Below are 19,644 nucleotides of genomic sequence, written 5' to 3'. Positions count from 1 at the left end.
GCTGGACGTCAATCTAAGCGAAAACAAAAGTCAGGAAAAGGCCTTCTAGCACATCTGAAATTTATTTGGGGTTCATCGGAGGCACTTTAAATGTATTTTCCCCCCCTTGTCTTGTGTTGTCTCACAGTGTAAAAATCAGAACGTGTGTACCCTGCTTCAAACGTAATAACACTGCAGACCAAATCAAAGTGTTATCCATCAAATACAAATTCACAACTTTATTTATAAAGTTCCATTCTCAAAAGGTTAAGGCAAACCTATAGATACTGATTGACCTCCCACACAACCGCGCGTCATCCTCACACCTTACTCCATCAAACCTTTTGACACTCGACAGACGCGTTCACATTCATTTTCTGCTCGTTTTCACATTTTCCACCTCTGCCTTTCATTTGGTGCTCATCCCTACTCTGATGATAAACGTACAAAACTGTTCATTTACTCCCAAAGAGTGGTACTGTACGTACACCCAACAAACCGAGTCTAGATCTTGTTAAATAAAGCCTATGAACAAACTACAGGAGATTCATTTACACACACATACACACACAAAGGAGATTACATTTACTTAAAAAAACAACAACAAAGAATATAAATTAACCTGAAGCCTCCTGTTGAAGAAGAAGTTGTAGTCGCGTCAAAACTTCTATCGGAAATAGTTGGAATGCATGAGTTGTCCGGAAGGTTCCTGAAGTATTTACACTGTGCTTTGCTTTACACTGAAAGCGCATCTGGGGTCGGAGTTCACACGCAACTTGCGATGAGTTGATTCAACTTTCCTTTCATTCGAAAGCTACTCATTTTATCTTCCTTCTTTCATCATCACGTTTGCAAGCGTCACTTCTTGGAGAGGAATTTCATCTTGTTCCCTTAAAAAAAAAAAAAAAAAAAAAAACAATAAATGGAATATGAGGGAAAAAAAGTGCAACAATATAACAGAGCTTCTCAAAGCTTTCGGGTCCAGAGGAGACGTTTTATATACCGTATATAATCTTTTTTTTTATGATGCGATATTGCAGACTATTTTGTGGAACCCCAAGCCACAGCTCACGGAGCCCGGGGGTGACCCCATTTTGAAGGAGTACAAATCTCACCTAAGCCTTTTAAGAACTTGTTGACTCCTCGCTGTTCACTGCCAGGTAATGAATCAAGATACTCCTGCGCTCGCACCTCAAACAAACCTGAAGGAAGGGAAGGACACAACTGATCAGGTTTTGCGTCAAGAAAAGACTTAGAAAACTAACCCGAGGCTCAGAGCTAAACACATTCACAAGCTAACTAACACAATAAACTATCTGATTCTTATCTACAAATATGAGCATTGCAAAATCGCAGGGATACACAGCAGGACTGCCGCAAAAACTTTAAAGCCTTGGGAACCACACTCCATTCTGTCCATCTCGTCTGTTTCGGTATTAGGATTATTACAACACGTTGTCAGAAACGGATTTTACAGGGCAGAATTCCTTGACCTTTATTTCAAGCAAAGATTCAATTCTGCCACCAAACTAGCTAAAAAACAAAGTGGGCCTTTTCCTTGTTGACGAACACAAGCATACCAAAAATGACGGGGAAAGCAGTAGTATTGGTGCTCTAAATTTGCCATCCTAGGGAACCTCATTCCATTCCATCAGTCTGTGAAAAGTTTACAATATACGGATTCCTTTTTTGACAAAGATGTGCATTCCTAAACTGAGTTGATGCAGAAGTACTAACACACTAATTTCATCATCCTAGGGAACCTAACTCCATCTTGTCAGTCTGTTATCAGTATAATTTATGCATTGGATAGTATATATATATATATATATTTTTTTTTTTTTCTAAATATTAACTTTACAGGGAAGAATCCCAGGAATCTTATTCTAAAAGGAGATTACATTCTACCACTAACTTTTGAGCTAAACATCTTCACATTAAAATGCATAAGCTAACACTAAAGCTATGCTAACTTTGCCAATCTAGGGAACCTGGTTCCATTCCACTAGTCAGTGTTGATAAGTTGGCATTCATTTTTTTTTTTTTTTTTTTTTACAGTACCTCTAAGGCCCTGTCTGCGCAGCTCCCTCTCCTGGATGAAACCTGTAAACATCTGTGTCTCCATGAACACCTCCAGGAACCTCCTCAAACTCTTGGAGGTGACCGCCTTGCGAAAGGCCTCCCGTTGAAAAGATGCGGCGCAGGAGGATGAGGAGGGACTTGGCGAAATGGGAGACGAGAAGGACGACTCGTCATCACGCTCCGACCCGCCCATGAAGAGCGAATAATGGCCGACCATTTCCACGAAGAAGCGCACAAATGCCTCCGACGCCACTGTGCTGAGGGAGCTGGAGTCTGCCAAAAGGGAAAAGAGCTCAATTGGAAAGTGGAATATGCGGAAGAAAAGAGTGCTAACTTTGGCAGCCTATGTAACCTCATTCTACCTGTCAGTTTGTATTAGGTATGATTCTTCCATCCAAAAACAGACATAGATATATTTTCATTTTCAGTGGGCAGAATTTTCACAAACCTTCTTCCAAAAAGAAATGAAATACTTCCACCTCTTGAAGTTCAGATCTTCACATTCACATGCAAACGCTAAGTGTAACACCGAGTAAGTCCAGCCTAGAGAAATGTCAGCATACTAAAATTACAGGAGGTTTTGCAGTGCTAACTTTGTCAGCCTAGGCTTCCTCATTCCACCACTCTTTTGGAATTAGCGATGACTTTTTTCACACAAATATTTCATATGGTTTTTAGAGGGCAGAATGTCAATTAAGTTTCTTCCCAAAAGATGAAATCCTGCCATCGCTTGAGGTTCAGAGCTAAACAGCTACACATTCACAAGATAACTAACGCACCCTACTGATTGCTGTCGAGAAATATGACCATGCCAAAATGATGGGGATGAATATGGATGGAAACGCTAACTTTCGCTAACTTTAACTTTAGTGGAAGCTCATTCCACCCATGTGCTAATGTTAGATATGACTCAAGAATGTTATATCATTTTCAGAAGGCAGAATTTCATGAAGCTTCTTCTTCTTAAAAAAAAAAATAATAATAATTCCACCACCTGAGGCTCAGAGCTAAACTTTTTCCACATTTGCATGCACAAGCAAAGTAACACAATTAGCAAAAGTATGGGGATGTAGAAGAATCGAAGCGCTAACTTGACCAGCCTTGGGAACCTCATTCCACCAGTCTAGGTTAGCGATGACCTTTTTTCATACAGTATCAGTATTTTCATTATATCAAATTCAGTGGGTAGAATTCCATGAAGAATAAATCCTACCTGCACCTGAGGCTCAGAGCTAAATCTCTTCACATGCACAAACAAACTGTAACACAATAAATTAAGTCCAGGCTACTGATTCCGATTCATATGAGCATAGCAAAAGTATGGGGATGCAGAATTACTCAAGCGTCAACTTTGCTAGCTTTGGGAACCTTACTCCACACTTCACCCGCCACCATTTTAACCGTTCCGTACTGAAGAAGATGAAGGATAAATGGTCACCACTGAGCAGGTCTCCTTTGTCCGAGGCCAGCTCCCTCCTCTTCTCCAGTACATGTTCCAGAGCTGCCTGCAGCTTGTGGGGGAGAATGGAGTCCTCGTCGTCCATCTGTGAGGGAGAAAAAATGAACACCAAATGCAATTTAGAAGAAGAAAAAAAAAAACCTGCTCCAACCAGTTATGAACACAATCAGGCCGCTGTGTCTTTATGTACGCTACCTGTCGTAGGAAGCGGCTGTTGCCGAGGTCCACCACCAGGACCTGAGAAAAATAGGTTAGTGGTTATTATACCTTTTACACCATCTACCACCTAAATGCTGTCCGAGTACCACCATCATGACCACCATTAAAAGTGCTACTCTTACAAAGGGTTTGTATTATTATTATTATTATTATTATTATTATTATTATCATTATTATTATTATTATTATTATAATAAGCCACTACAACATTATGCACAATTGGAATATCAACACTGACAATAATCATCACATTAAAATGTATACATTTAAGCTGAGTAAAAATGGAACCAAAATAAATGTTTTAAAACATTACCTGCAAATGTATTGTACCTTAAAGTTAAACACAACTGAAGTGTACTAAACAAATGTCCTGTACTAGTTAAAAGAGTGGAGCTTGAATTCAGTGATCATTCTTGTACCACTAGAGGAAGCCATCGAACCACTTTCACTGATACAAGTGATGCTATTTTCTGTAGCTAATGGCGAAACTAAAATAAATAAAGAAATAAATGAAAAAATACCTCCGTGTTCTCTGTTCTTACCTCCTCTATTGGAAGCTCTTTTAGTCGAGACAGCGAGCTGGAGAGCAGCCCGACGATGAAAGGGGTCGGGGTGCACACGATGTCCAACATGGAAGGCGGCAGCACGGGAATATACGTGTGTTGCCAGGTGAACGGGTAGAGGAGAGCCACCACAGCGTGGCAACACTGTGACAAGGTGCTGCCAAGACACAACAGGGAACCATATAAATGCTATGTCACATATATGATAGTAAACACGGCCGTGACACGATATCATTCAGGATATTATCAATTTATGGTGTGTTTTCCAAAGTTACAGTTGCACATGTATTTATTTATGTTTTGTATGCCATTGTGTGCTAAAAGAAGCTTTTAATTTTAATCCGGATAATGAATGACAAGCGTGGATGGATGGACAAAAGACCAGCGCAATTGCACGATTCTGCCACTAGATAGCACTAGACTACCTTGGGTGAGTGCACTCTCGCCGTGGAGGTAAAAAAAAAAAAAAAAGTGTGGAAATATGCACTGTTAGCATGAGTGGAATGCTGCACTGGAAAAAAAAAAAGGCCCAACAGCACAGAGCTCGCTTCATCTGCTCACATTTAATTCATTAAAAAAAAAAAATCGATCGATGAGACCAAGTTTCCACTCGCTAGTTGATGAAAATATGCACCGGCACTGATACACAGAGAAAAGTCAGAATCTAAGGAGAACTAAGTCATCTTTTTTCAGTCAAAAGTGATATTTGGTGCAAGATCAAAATAAGTTGGAATCTTGTGAGAAGAACTTTTTTTTTTGTTGGAATTTACCAGATTAACGAGAAATGTTATTAAGTGAACCATTAAAACATCGATTCAGTATTGGATTATTTTTAAACCTTGTAAAATAAGCCTTTTACCTCTTGAAAAAAATGTATTCTCAGAAGGTATTTCTTTCTTCTAAGAATAATATTTTTTGTACATAAAAACCTTGTTCTTTATATTTGGAACACTTTTTTTTTCTATATGTTCAGATGATCCCAACATTTTTCTTGGAAAAATATAATATATAAACTTTTTGTCATACAATAATATCTTTTCTCAAGAAAAGAAAAACTGCTTAATTCGAAAAAAAATACAATTTATATCTCATAAGATTTCTCAAATGTTCTTTTGTCCTAAAATATGCCATTATTGTTTTAAGATTATGACTTTTCCCTCAAGAAAAAAAAATACAATTCAATCACCCAAAACATTTTCTTTCTGGAAAAATGAAAATAATTGGAAGACATGTCACCCCCCCCCCAAAAAACAAAAAAGGACTAAAGGCTTCTAAAAGTAACAACAAAACCAAATAAAAGTAATTCTACACAATATGCAGCTCTTTTTAAGGAACATCCTCCCCTATATTATTTTCGTATACTAAATTGTATATTTTGCATTCCTATGTGGCCCTAATCCTCCTCTCCAGAGGCTTGATATTACAAGACTGCTATTTATCAATGTGCGTTCATCAAAGCTCAAGCACGGGGCACATGTTGTTGTCATTAAATCCTGATTCAATGGCTGCTGCCACTGAAGCTGAACCAGGTGTGGCACAGCTTGGGGCCACTGTGCTAATATAATGGCGGCAGACTTTTAAAAGCTTTAGCGAGTTGTGTGGCCGCGAGACTCTTTCTGCTCTGGCAGCCATGACAGTTTTCCAAAGGAGACGCCGTTGTTCCCCAGGCGACCGCATAACACAGCGGCGTTCCTTCCTCTCACACTTTTTACTTTCTTTAGGATTTGTTTGTCTGCTTGTGAAGAATCTAGCGCCGTTCTTCAGTAAAACAGATACGCTAACACGGGGATCTCAAACATTTTTGGGATCCTGCCGTCCCTTTCCCTATACATTGTTGGCGCCCTCTGTTGCCCATCCATCACTGGTAGGTATGCTTTTTTTTTTTTTTTTTTTAAATAATGACATCATTCATTTGCGAATGCCCAAGTTATGGCTAATGCTAAAGCATGGCCGCTAGGTATTAAAGAACTGAGGCCAACCTGAGCTTGTCTGCAGTAAATATGACCCGGCGCTCAAGAAGCAGGGAGGCGAACACTCGCAGGAGCAGGCGCAGACTCAACGAGGAGAAGAGACACTCAAAGTCGACATGTTCCAGACGAGAATCGGACGGCCGACACAGCTCGATCACCTGCGGCCGTGGTGACAGGGGGAGGTGAAAAGTGGATGTGAAGATGGTGGCGAAAAAATAAAATAAAAAATAAAACGCCAACTGACTGCATTTCACCTCTGTCCCAGAGCCAGGGAGGAAGTTTTTGACACTGATGGTCCTTCCCGGAGCAGGAAAAGGAGCCTCCATGATGCCTCTCATGAAGGGCTGCACCAGCGCAGGCGAGATGGCTCTCCTCTTCTCCACCTCGTCCAGGATCTGACAACATGCATTTACAGTGCGTATTTGTGTTCGCAAAGATCATCCGTTTTCTATGCAGCGTCTCCAATTCACGGTCACGGCGGCGCCTGGAACCTACGTAATGGTTGTTATTTTCAGAAAAAAAAAAAAAAAAGTTGGGACAATGTAATTGAACAAGATTGAAAGTGAAAAGTCAACCCAAACATTTTTTTTCAAGAATATGTTTCCAGCAGGCCCACTCGTTGAAACACGGCATTCTGATTCATATTGCAAAATGCACCCCGTTTTGTCACTTCTGTCGACTGAAAATGACATCACAATGAATGAATTAAAGCATGAAATCATGATGCACCAGCGGCGTTTTTTTTTTTTTTTTGTGCAGCCGCCCTGGGTGGCATTCTCCAAGGGGGGGGCACAGTGCCCATTCTCACCTGAAGGCGCCAAGCTAAATTATGACTAATAAAAAGGCACCGTCACTGGACAAGACTCAAACCGATGACCTTTATTTATTTATTGTAAAATGATTTAATAAATGTTTGTTGCCGTTTCTGGAAAAGATTAATGGCATTTCCATTTAGTTCAATGAAGTGCCTTGTCACACTTTCCAAATGACATTTGCAATGGTTAACAGCACAATTAAATGTGATATCATAAGCCGTATTCATCATTAAGTGGTCGCGGTAGTTTCAACAAAGCTGAGGGCAAAGGAGGACCACTTCAAGGACGTATTTGCTCGCCTCTTTAATTCAGCAATGGTGTGCGTAAACCCACATTTTGAAGTGGAAATGCCTGTAAATCTTTCATTTGCACTGCAGTAACCACAGCAGCTGAACACACACACACACACACACACACACATGTGCGTCTCAATGATGGAGCCGGAGCTACAAGGCTAGCCAGGGAACAAGACCGCACACGGGGGTGGGTGTGGCTCTGTGGGCGCAGAAGGTGGTCATGCTGGTTCTCTTTTACCATCGCCGCTTGTATGTTAAAGCATTTTGGGGTTTTCTTATGTGCGCTGCCCTAACCCTCGGACTGTACCTTAGAGAAGAGGTCGAAGCAGCCCAACCGGCTGACGATGCAGTAGACCTCGGGGAGCCGCCGGCCTTTACCGCTGGGCTGTAGAGAAAAAGGAGGGAGACTGTTAGCAAAAATAAAACAAAATAGAGCCATTTATGTTTCCGATTGAACTCATTCGCTGCCAGACTTTTTCAGACCCTCTTTTACCCGATAAATAATTTGACAAAAAAAATATAAATAAATTCCTGGGATTGAATGACTGGACTGTGAAAAGACATATAAATTCGTCTTTGGCATCATTTCAGACTACTTCCGAATTGAACTTTTATTCCTTAATAGTCTAATTTTAGGGAAAGAAAATCTTAGCCTGCTAGTGCGGAGTAGTCAAATTGTGTATCAATTGGACAAAGTTAGCGAGATAATTTTAGTACGTACCAGTAATCTTCTGCAGTAGCCAAATCGACGACTTCCATCCTCGCCGGTCAGCACAAATGAAAATGTCTCACTTTAGATATGGAAAAAAAAACAAAACAACACATTTTATAGGACTTATTTAAAGCATTTTTTAACACATACATTTTGTGTACTGGTACTATCCTGACAAGTGTTCGTTCTCAGATGACCTAATCTGTTGCTTTGTGGATCTGTGTGACCTCTTCACCCATGTATCATTTACTTCCAGCTAATTATTAGCCACGGCCGTCTGGGCCTGTCTCGGGACAATGTGAGCCTTGAGCATTGTGAATTGTAACCTCCCAGAAAGAAAACGTGTTGTTCCAAATTCATTATCCCCCTTTGTAATCATTTGAAAACTTTTCAGAGCTTCAACCTTTAAACAAGGTGCAGGTCATTTCCAGATTGTATTTTAACCAGTTGCTATTAGCGTCCACGCTAACAGCGCACAATGCTGCACGCCATGACCGACCTGGGGAAGTTGTCGACAGGTGCCCAGTCTTTGGCGTCGGGGAAGCAGAACTGAGGGATGACCTTCAGCTGGTCCTCTGTCTCCCGCATGAATTTGAAGCTTCGTTCAAGCTGGATTGGAAAACACAACAACGTTATCATTATATTTTCTCCAAGAGCGCTAGTAAAAGCATCAGTCTTTTTTGATAAGCGGTTTCACTGCCAATGCAAGTTACTGCACCAAACGGTTGCGGTTCAGCATTTTTTTTTTTCCCCCATAGAAAAATATCTGCCAGGTGTCATAAACTGGCAGGTGTGGGTCAAATTATTCAAAGGATATAAGAACAAATCATTATTATTTGTAAATGTTTTTTATAGAACTTTTGAGGGAGCTTCAGCAAATTGTTTGATGTTCAGTATAGCATTTTTATTCTTTGTCCTTTTTTAATATAAAACATTTTTTTGAAATCACTTTAAAAGTAAAAAAAATGTTTTCATATTAGTAACATTTGTAGGAATATTTTTTTTTAATTTTTGTAACACTTTTTACCATTAGTAATAGTAGTAGTTATTCAGTCAGCACTGAGTTGCATTTTTATTTGTGAAAAGTGCTATATAAATAAAATTTGATTTGATTTGATTGTAGTAGTATGTTTTCATAAACCAGTGTTACTGAATAACAAAATTACAAGCAAGTAAATAATTTTTCCATGTTCAGGAATATTATAAATAGTATATATAAATATATATATATATACTGTATATATATATCAGAATCTACAACAAATGGGTTTGTCTCAAATCTAAGAGCAGACATTGAAAATACATGCTAGTGGTTACTTTACAAAAATCGTTTTAGGCGTCTAAATGGCTAAAATTACGCTTGTATGTTTGGTTTAAGAAAATAATGTCTGTTTACTTTGAGAGGGAACTGCTGCGTGACTTCCGGCAGATAAGGAACTCCAGCTTTGGTTTTGTGGAGGGCCACCACAATGAAATACTCAAAGAGTTTTCTGTCCTCCATCAGGTCCCTGTCCAAGGTCCGGTACCGCCCCGTCTGTCTCAGCATGGACTGGACTGACACCAGCCTCTGGCTATGAGCTACAGGACAGCAAAAAACACATGAGATACAAAAGACGTCCATGTCTTTTCCGCACTAACATAGGAGTGTTACGTCTCACCTTTTAGTTTTTCCTCTGTGTCGCTTTCTGACTCGCTGTTCTCGTCGGTCACTACATCAATAACAGATAACATGAAATGGCTCCCCCACAAAAAAAACCTTTTAAAGTGAACTCAACTCAAACATATTTCTTTCAAGAATATGTTCCATGCAGGTCCGCTTGTTGAAACACGGCATTCTGATTAATATTGCGTTTGTGGAATATGAGTTGAGCAGCAAAATCCACCTGTTTATGTCCATCTCAGAGGGCGGCCGTTTTGTCACTTCTGTCGACTGAAAATGACATCACAGTTGCTCAGGGCTCAGATAACGACCAATCGTGGCTCAGAGAGCAGATGAGCGGACAAAATGGCCGGCCTCTGAGATGGCAAAAAACGGGTGGATTTCTCATTTTCCACAAACGCAATATGAATCAGAAAGCCTCGCTTCAACTAGTGGGTCAGCATAGAACATACTGTTGAAAAAAAATATGTTTGGGCTGACTTCCTCTTTCAGTAATGCCTCACCTCTCCCTGAACTGGACTCCGTGGACTGCGACACCTTCTTCATGCGCTTTTTCCCTCTCCGAGCCTCGAAGATACCATTGATTTTCATCACCATCTGGAGGAGGTAAATAAAATGAACCTTTTGACTACTTGATCTAATAAACAAAAGTCTCTCAGGCGCCAACTCATGATTTCAATTAAGACTCCAAGGCAGGGATTCCAAAACTGTATTGGGAATCTGACATACAAATGTTATTATTCGAGCTTTACACATAATAACAGTGCAAAATACGCATGCGAGGTGCAGGTATGATTTTTGAGGGACACCATCCTCACGTTCTACACTTTAGGTTCTGTGACTTTGAATGTATATGACTTTAAAGGGCGGGGTCTGGTTTGTGTTTATCTTTGATAACCTATGGAGGGATTACAATTCATTCTCGCTAACTGATATGCCATGTTAAAATACCTCACAGTGTTTAGATTACTGTAGACATGCAGTTGTGTACGACAGTTCTGCTTTGCAGAACTTAAGCATGAAATGTTCCCAAACTTTGGTCATTTTCTGGCTCTTACGCATTCTTTCCTCCTGGCTTGCGCTTGTTGCTGCAGTAGCAGTTTTGTGTGGAAAGACGATGACCGCAAAATCCTGAGGCATTGGCAAAATCTGCAATATGAAATTATACAGTGATACTGCGATATGGCGAGGGACAATTGTACACTTTAAGACCACCAACAGCCCCCCCAGCAGGGCAGCAGGCCGCCAAACTGTGACAATTTGGTCTAAGACCCAGAGGAGGCGCTGCAGGAGTTTGGTTTGGAAGATTTTAATTTTACAAAAAACTTAAGATCTGTTTTTGAGGCTGCGTACAGAAGAAGAAATGGCAAATCTTCTCTGTCGGGCTGTAGGAGGGACTTCAAAAGTTTGCGAAAAGCCGGATTAAAAATTCAGAGCATGGGGCGATACCTTGGGGATTTTCCTCCGCCGCCGGTTGTACGGGTCCCCGGAGAGACAGGGGGTGTCATCGGGGCTGCTGGGCGTGGAAGGCGGGCTGGCACGTGACGGTGTGGACACCCCAGCGTCCCTGTTGGTCTTGCGTAACTCCAAGAGTTTGAAACTCCGTCGTTCCGAGGTCTGCCTGAAGAAGCCAGGTTTGGAGCACAGCTGTTGGCACACAGACAGTACAAACTTCTACTTGATATGCTATCAATTGAACCGCTTTAGCAGTAAGTATTCGCAGGGCAGCTTGCATGAGCTTTGTTCTGGTGCTCCAGCTTCCAAAGAAATGCATGTTAGTCTAAATGAAGACTCCAGACCATTAGTGTGAATGTGTGCGTGTAAACTGTTGTTTGTCTATGTGGTCCCTGCAATTGGCTGGTGACCAGGTCAGAATGTATCCAGATGTGAAAGAAATTCTCACACTCTGTACTTAGAGGAGGTTACAATAATTTAAAAAAAAAAAAAAAAAAAAAAAAAAAAAAAAGTACAACTTGACATCAGTACAGCCTTGGGCTGGCACGTTACCTTGTTACCCTAGAAAACAGTAAATACTATCAATTTGAAATATTTTTTACACAACCGCAGGGGTGTTAAAAGTCACAGCTTATGTCTCTGATTGGTTGTCTTTCCTCTGACGCTGTGTTTTCTTATAAACCAAATTAGAGGCACAAGATGGGGCCAGAATTTTTTTTCCGGAGATCATACTTATGAATATGAACTTTATGAATTGCTAACTCGCCTTTAAGGTCGTATCTCACCGAGAAGCAAAATGGCCGCCCCTTGAGGTGGACCAAAACGGGGGGATTTTGCTGCTTAACTCATATTGCACAAACGCGATATTAATAAGAATTTAGACATCACAACTGCTCACAAGGACCAATCACGGCTCAGATTCAGAAAACAGGTCAGCTATGATTGGTCGTTGTGAGCCGTTGTGATGTCACTTTCAGTCGACAGAAGACAAAATGGCCGCCCCCCCAGAGATGGCTAAAAACGAGTGCATTTTGCTGCTTATATTCCACAAACGCAAAATTAACCAGAATGCTGTGTTTCAACTAGTGGGCCTGCTGGGAACATATTCTTGAAAAAATGATGCTTGGGTTGGCTTCCGCTTTAATGTTCATACTGAGAAGAAAAATCACGTCACGTCACAAGAGCCAGATGGAGTTGGCTCACCTTTTATGCAATAAAAAAATGGGTTCCGATGGCTTTACTATTGTTTTGAATTGACTTACAAAAAATGCTAAATCACCAGATTCCTTTATTTGTGTCGCTGCCATCCCAGTTTCTTCCATCTTTTAATACCCCAACATCTCAATAAATCAATGAAGGTCTCACTCACGGTTCACTTTACCACACCATTTTCACATGCAGCCATTTGTGGAGGTTGAAAAAAAAAAAACAAGATTACTTTGACAAAGTAAGGACCAGAAAGTAAAGATATGTTTACAATAAAGAAAATGGATGTATTCCCAAGTCTTTTTATACCTTAGTTGGAGTGTCGGGAATGGGCGAAGACGAGGCAGGTGTTACACATTTGCTCCCAAGGCAACTTCTCTCCAGCTCGATGTCTTCGTAGGGATTCTCCTTGGATGGGGGGTCTTTAGGAAAATAAAAACAGAAGCACACAGATTATGAAATAGCCTCTTATAAAACGGCCACCCCCAAAATCTTTCCAGATCAGCCAGGCGATTCCAACTCCAGATGTGCAAAGAGCAAGCAGACATAGCGGCGTGCTTACTCAGCTCATTGCCGCAACGCGGAGACTCAAAACAGCCACGCGAAAGCCAACAAAAGTAGCATTTTCCTTCTGATTTTTATTGCCTCATATTTTAACTACCCGTAATAGAATAACCAGCTCTCATTGGATTAGCACTCCAAAGACAGAATGTCCGTCTCATTCAGGGACGGGCGAGTTATTACTTTGCTTAGACCAAACAGTTATTGGAAGTGAGACGTTTATGCGAGAGTCAGTTGAAAGGAAAGCAAAGATGGGGGAAATGATGTGGCGATGGTATCATCCAAGAATATTGAATCACTTGCAGCACATAGATGATGTCATACCTACTGTATACAGCTCATAGCTCACTGCATTGGGAAAGCTGCAGAGTATTAAGAGGCATGAATTTGTCCCCTAATTTATTGTCAAATATCAAATCGCTGCTGTCCTGTGAAAAACACCTATGTCCAATTTTGTCTTTTTTTTTTTGTCTTTTTTAATTTTCATGTTCATGGGATGTCTGTAACGCGTACATCCCCTTAACGTAAAAAAAAATAATAATAATTAAATGGACATAAGTGTTTTTCACAGCGCCAAAATATATAACATTTACACTGAAAAAGTCATTTGTTGACTTAACTCGTCAAGTGGTTGCACGAAATAAAATCATCTGGCTCTAGATCCATTTTTTTTGGAGTGGACTATATCGCTACTTAAAAAATGTATTTGAATAAAATAAATAAAATGGAATAAATTCAACTATTTTTTTTTTCAGGGTACTTGGCCTGAAGCTGCTTTATTTTGATCTTCAGATATCCAATTAAATGGTTTTTTTTTTTGTTTTTTTTAAATGCTTATTTGTGGTAATGTGACGTTCATCCAAAACATCGGAGACAAAGTATCGGTATCAGATCGGTATCTCGGACACCAGCTTGACTTTTACTCCGAATCGGACCAGAAAGGAAGTTGTGGCATCGAGCATTATGACAAGTGCAAAAATAAGTTAACCACCGCTCGTTGAAAAAAACTATGAAGCAAGTCTTAAAAGACAAATTACAAAGGCGTAATGCACTTTTTCTTATTGGCGTTGAAATGTAAGAAGTAAAGCACGGTTTAACAATAAAAATGACAAGTCGGGCTATTAAAACTCATTCTATCCCAGTGACATTTATCGGTCATTTCGCAATAGGTCTGAAAAAGTCTGGTAATGAATGAGTAAACATTGACAACCAGGGACGACGTATATTCTTCTCTACTGGCATTCCAGTAGCCAAAGAAAAAGCCAGAAGGCGCAGTTATACCTTTGAATCACGACATGCACTCACGTCCGACATTTTGGTGCGACTTTTGAAGTGCCTTTTTTTCCTGTCCTTTCCTTTCTAAAAGGAGAAAAGCCTGCTATTTTTCAGCAGCGTAATAATCTCTCGAGTGTTTTTGCGTGCGCGCTGCGCGCATGTGGCTTTGCATCAGTCTCCCAGGAATGTGTCAGGATACGCATACTGATGACACTTGCTTTCCACTCCATCTGGAAACACTGACAGACATGAAGACATTACAAGTAGGGCCTCCTGAAGAAAGCTGCGTCCGTCCGCATCGTCTACCTGCACATTACAATCAAGTGCAACGCTGGAGCCTCCTCAAAAATTCCACCGAAAGCTCGTTTCTCGCTGAGCGGCGAACGTCGCAAATTTGGGCTTTCGCCCGGGGTTCCTAAAAGGTTGCAAAAAAACGTTCACAAACAGTTTTACTTCTCATAATAATTTGTAAAAGGTCATGAGGTGTGTTGCCACAGTTTTTTTTATTCGCCAAATGCGACCATGCTTCCAACATGGCGAGGGTTACAATAGTTTGGGATTTTTCATTCTAGTTTTTGGAATTCAATTTGCTTTCATTCGTTTTTAGAGTGCAGTAGTTGTTTTTTTTGGTTTGTTTTATTGAACACAACATTTAGGCCACTTCCTGCAGGTTCAAGGTGCCATTTTGATTCCCAGTTGGACTGTTGTATAAACGCCACACAAAAGCAACCATTCTTTTGTGATTTTCCAAGCAATGGCAATCATCTTTTTGCTCAACACATGCCTGGAGGAGGTCACAATTGTCCTATGAGGTGAGAGAACATCATCATCAGCATCATCATCACTCAAAACTAATTCAACTCAAGTGATTCTACTTCATTTCCAACCAGCAGTAATTACTGTTCATGCCAACTCTAAGGGGAACGACAATGACGTACTTCCAGTAATGTGCCGTGGCTCTCGCGCCAATCAAATGCCTCCTGCCGGCTATCCCAGCGGTCAACTTTGACCATACGACAGCACCATTATATGTTATGATATTAAACAGGCTCGAGGTGGGGTTGGGATAACACCGCAGACAATAAGGCAGGAATGTAGGTCGGGTTTTGGCATCTCATTTTTAATAAAAGCAGAGCGGCGTGGCTCGAAATTAAAACCAGAGCAAACACGGCTGCTCCGCTTCATCCCCCCTCTGTGACACACATGCAAGAGAAACACATTTAATATGCATCACACATTTTTTTTGTTTGTTTGTTTTTGGGTTTTTTTACCAATGATGTCCTCGTAGACATTCTCCTCCGATAAAGTGCGTGCGAGGCCCAGCCGGGACTGAGCGTACCAGTCAACTCTGCAGCTGTCTGAGGACGACTGGATCAGGTCCTCAAATTCGTAAGACTTCCTGAAAAGGAGACAGGAAGCATGATTATTTTTATGAAAAACACCAAATGAATTATTATAATAACACTGGGGAACAATTGGAAAAAAAAAAAAAAAATCAGTTGAGTTAGGTTTTTATGCTGATTAAAATTGGCAGTTTTTTCTGGCACGTCAAGTTTTTTTTTCTCCGCAGCTTACCCTGCAGATAAGCACAATTTCGCTGATTAGCTGTAATAGGACTGCAGTAAGAAGATCTGATTACGACTGGGCTCATCTACAGCAAACTTTGTTTGTGCAGTCGCAGTTTGAGACCGTGCGGTGAGAGGTGTGTGCGGCTCCCAATGGGTCAGTTATTTACATACACATTTATTTCATATTTTCAAAGAAAATGGCTCAAAACTTGACGTGATAAGAGAAAAACTGAAATCACCTTTGGATTGCGCACCCAAAAATGAGGTAAAAACAGCTGCGAGACCTAACTCAACAAAAGTTGTGTTCCAAGGGTACAATGCAACAACAGTATGGGCTAGTGGTTAGCACGCAGTAGTGACACTAAATTGTGTTTGATGTTGAAAAATAAATGTTATCCATCACTTCTGAAGTTATTTCGTTTGACTGGATCATGGCTGATTTATTTCTTTTGTGTGTGAATAGATTGTGTCGCCACACAAGCGCTTGAATGTAGGATTTTTCAAGATTTCTCTAAAGGCTACTTCAAATTGAAGCCCTTTCATTCACAAAATCCATCACAAAAGATCGTTTTCAGTCTTTTTTTTTTTTAATATGATCTTTATCAGGAATTGCCAAACCGCGGTGTGCCAAATTCCCAATTTGGGTCTCAAGCTGCAAACATTTGGGAAAGCAAACAAAAGACTCAAGAGAGAACACTTGAAGCGAGTGCAGCCTCCACATACGGCGAGGAATGTAACCCATCCAAGCCAAGCTTCAAGTGCACAAGAATCCAGGTCATTGAGGGGGAGGGCTTTTGCATACACAATTTCGTATTGTGCAAAATCAATTCTGGGTAACATATGTGCAATGTGGAAAAAGGCCTTACATATGAACTTTTCTCGCCAAGGCTTTTTTTTTTTTTTTTCTTTTTTAAGAAGCGAGGGGCCTCTCTTTGACATGGCTCACACTGCTACATCTTCCCATTTAAGCGTTAAAAGATGGAATGAGTTATGTGTGCATTCCTCACATCCAACCAGTGAGCTAATTCTGCGGGATCGACAAACTGAGTGACGTCACCGCCTTGGTGCTTGTGATTTTCCCAGCAGATGTTAGGAGATGTTATTGTCGTTGTTTATTTGGGTCGCACAGGTGATCTAAACATCCAATTTCGCCTTTGAACCAAGAGCGGGATTGTGCAACTCGTGTATTTCATTACTAATACCGGTGGCGAATGGAAGTCATTTGCATTGTTTAACAGACAACAAGGGGAATGATGATTACTGCTTTCCTGGAAATGACAGAAGTGAGGGAATAAATATGAATGAATGCATGCATTTCTGTAGTAAAAAGTATTTTTTAGTCCTTCAGAAGCTAAAAAAAAAATAGTCGTCTTTCACAATGTTGATTTGAGCAGTATCCTCATACCGGTGGTCCTGTTAATCCAATGCCACCTCTATGTGCATGGTTGAGTTTGAAAGGGGAAGTCACGCCAAAAATGTTCCTTACAATAATGTGTTCTATGCAGCCCCACTAGTCTAAACACAACATTCTGATTGATATTGTGTTTGTGGAATATGATTAAAGTTGTGAAATCAACCCCTTTTTGTCCATCCCAGGGGGCGGCCATTTTGTCGCTTGCTGTCGACTGAAAATGACATCACAGTTGCTCAGGGATCAGGTAACAACCAATCATGGCTCGGCTTCAGAAAACAGGTGAGCATCCTTGTCAGTTAGTTCACAACAATAGCAAAGCCGTCGGAACCCTTTTTTTTTTTTTTTTTTTTCATAAAAGTTGAGCCAACTCCATCTAGCTCTTGTGACATGATTTTTCTTCTCAGTATAAAAACTGTGTAAGTTAATAAAAGAAGGAAAATATTTTACAAAAGTATTCTATACATTTTGCCGGTGGGTACTATATACAGTAAAATAAAATGCATTTTTACCTTGTACTTGTACATTCCAGAGTCTGTACTTTTTTGGCTCATTGGCTGAGCTTCAGAAAGCGGGTGAGCCGTGATTGGTCGTTACCTGAGCCCTGAGGAACTATGATGTCATTTTCAGTAGACAAAAAGTGACAAAATGGCAGTCGGCTGAGATGGCTAAAAACGGGAAGATTTGGCTGCTTAACTCCACAAATGCAATATTAATCAAAATGTTGTGTTTGGACTAGTGGAGGACATAAAAATTGCAAAGAACATTTTTGGGTTGACTTCCCTTTTTTCATCTATGTTATGGGCTTCAATCCCGACACTTAATTGGTGTCCAAAATACTCAGTTCTCCATCCCGTCTTACCTGTTGTTGCTGTTGTGGGATCTGTCCGTCCATGGTCTCCTGCAAACTCCGGGAGGTGGGCAGGTGGGCAGAGGTGGAGGGGGAATGGAGGGCAAAGGAGGCAAGGTCCTCTTGCCCTTGCAGATGCCGGGCCCTGAAACTGGGGTAGCAGGCGGTGTGTGGTGCTGGAAGGTTCTCTGTGGTTTTGGCAAAGGGTTAATAGACGGAGCGCCTGGCTCGCTGTACACATTCTCCGGATCCCCCTCTTTCCTCCACCTCGAGCCAACGGGCCGAGACATGTTGAAAGTCCCAAAAATTGGTTCATGAGCACGCTTTTCAGTTTCTTCCAGCTCCTCTTTTGACGGTGGGCAGAAGTAATTCCCTGGAAAAGCCAGCGATGTTCCACTCTGAACCTCTTTTGTTGCCTTTTCCAGTTTCTTAATGTGAGTTAAAACTGTTTTCTTGTCTTGGGGTTGTTCCGTTGCCATAGTAGCCCGCAGTCCTCGCTCTAGAATGACTTCTTTGCCCTTGTTTGTTGGGCCTTCGGGAGATTTAGTCCTCACATCCCCAAGCTTTCCGGCATTTTCCTTTCCTGAGTCTTGCCTGTCCCAGCTTACAAACCTCTTGCTGTTCGTCCGTTGGACCTCCGGCGGTTTGAATTCCTTTTTTCGAACTGACTCAATTTCCTTCTGTGTTGTGCTAAGCAGACAAGTGTCCATAGGAATTCCTTGGCTAGGCTCTTTTTTGCCCTCCCATTGGGAGATTTTATCGCGGATACTTGCAGCCTTGACTCCAGCTTGGCCTTTATTCAGCTTGCCGCACTGTCCGTTCTCCACGCTGGGAGTTCTCGGATCACTGGTGCTGGCGGCTCTCCTGTGAGTCAGCATGCTGCCAGGGGGGCCCGGATCGTCCCTCAGGCCGTTTGGCGGGGAGATGGGACGAATGACGTGCACAGTTGTGTCCCTCTTGTGTCTGGCCCCTGGTAGCCCGCACACCTCTTGGCGCTGGGGCACCACAGACGACGGAGTCTCCCCAATTTTCAAGCCGCAGCACTGGAGTCTGGAAAAGCAACAGAAATATACGTGAACGTCATTGAGGCCTGGGTGTCCTGTCGTATAATGAACGTACATCCAGGATTTGGTGTCGGTGTTAAAGCCCTGAAAAGGTGATTTAGTTACCGAAATATTAATAAAAGTAGACATTTCAATACAGCCCTAGGTATCCCATGCCCGAGTTTGTCGTCGCTCAAATTTAGGAGCAATCAGAAAAAATTCTCTTGGATGAGTGGACTTCTGGAAATGGTCAGAATTACAGGAAAATTAAAATTAGTTGGCCTTCCTGTATATTTTTGGCCAGGGCTTGATATATTTTTCCCCCCACCACCCACCATTTCGACCAGGAGGAACAAGCCTGCAAAATTCGGGCTGTTTCTGAGTCGTTGACAGCCCTCGTGTTAGTGCGGTTTGCTACAAGTCCTGACTTATGCACATTTACTGTATTTTATCCAGTTTGCTAGTAATCCACTTGAGAGCCATTCATGTTTTGGAAGGTGACTTTAGTCACAAACAGACA

General features: G+C 41.3%; 1 protein-coding gene across 4 annotated transcripts in view; it reads right to left on the bottom strand.

The window, feature by feature from the left end:
- Positions 1-203: 203 nt before the first annotated feature.
- LOC147149147 (DENN domain-containing protein 2A) overlaps positions 204-19,644 on the bottom strand; it is a 38,910-nt gene continuing 19,469 nt past the window's right edge. For all 4 annotated transcript variants that reach the window (XM_086029034.1, XM_086029035.1, XM_086029032.1 and 1 more), the window contains 18 exons: positions 18,094-19,131; positions 15,524-15,651; positions 12,726-12,838; positions 11,205-11,402; positions 10,259-10,352; positions 9,754-9,804; positions 9,492-9,673; positions 8,595-8,704; positions 8,105-8,174; positions 7,691-7,768; positions 6,527-6,667; positions 6,282-6,430; positions 4,282-4,459; positions 3,716-3,757; positions 3,500-3,605; positions 2,041-2,334; positions 1,095-1,181; positions 204-869 (listed from right to left, as the gene is read on the bottom strand). In XM_086029034.1, the coding sequence (XP_085885160.1) occupies positions 838-869; positions 1,095-1,181; positions 2,041-2,334; positions 3,500-3,605; positions 3,716-3,757; positions 4,282-4,459; positions 6,282-6,430; positions 6,527-6,667; positions 7,691-7,768; positions 8,105-8,174; positions 8,595-8,704; positions 9,492-9,673; positions 9,754-9,804; positions 10,259-10,352; positions 11,205-11,402; positions 12,726-12,838; positions 15,524-15,651; positions 18,094-19,131 (3,091 nt within the window). In that variant the 3' untranslated portion in view covers positions 204-837. The remainder of the gene's footprint in view (positions 870-1,094; positions 1,182-2,040; positions 2,335-3,499; positions 3,606-3,715; positions 3,758-4,281; positions 4,460-6,281; positions 6,431-6,526; positions 6,668-7,690; positions 7,769-8,104; positions 8,175-8,594; positions 8,705-9,491; positions 9,674-9,753; positions 9,805-10,258; positions 10,353-11,204; positions 11,403-12,725; positions 12,839-15,523; positions 15,652-18,093; positions 19,132-19,644) is intronic.

The sequence above is a fragment of the Filicampus tigris genome, chromosome 4 (genome assembly GCF_054856515.1).
Source record: "Filicampus tigris isolate MCC_2025a chromosome 4, RoL_Ftig_1.0, whole genome shotgun sequence".
Lineage (NCBI taxonomy): Eukaryota > Metazoa > Chordata > Actinopteri > Syngnathiformes > Syngnathidae > Filicampus > Filicampus tigris.
The sequence above is the reverse complement of the archived record's forward strand: the minus strand, read 5'-3'. Positions and strand labels throughout refer to the sequence as shown.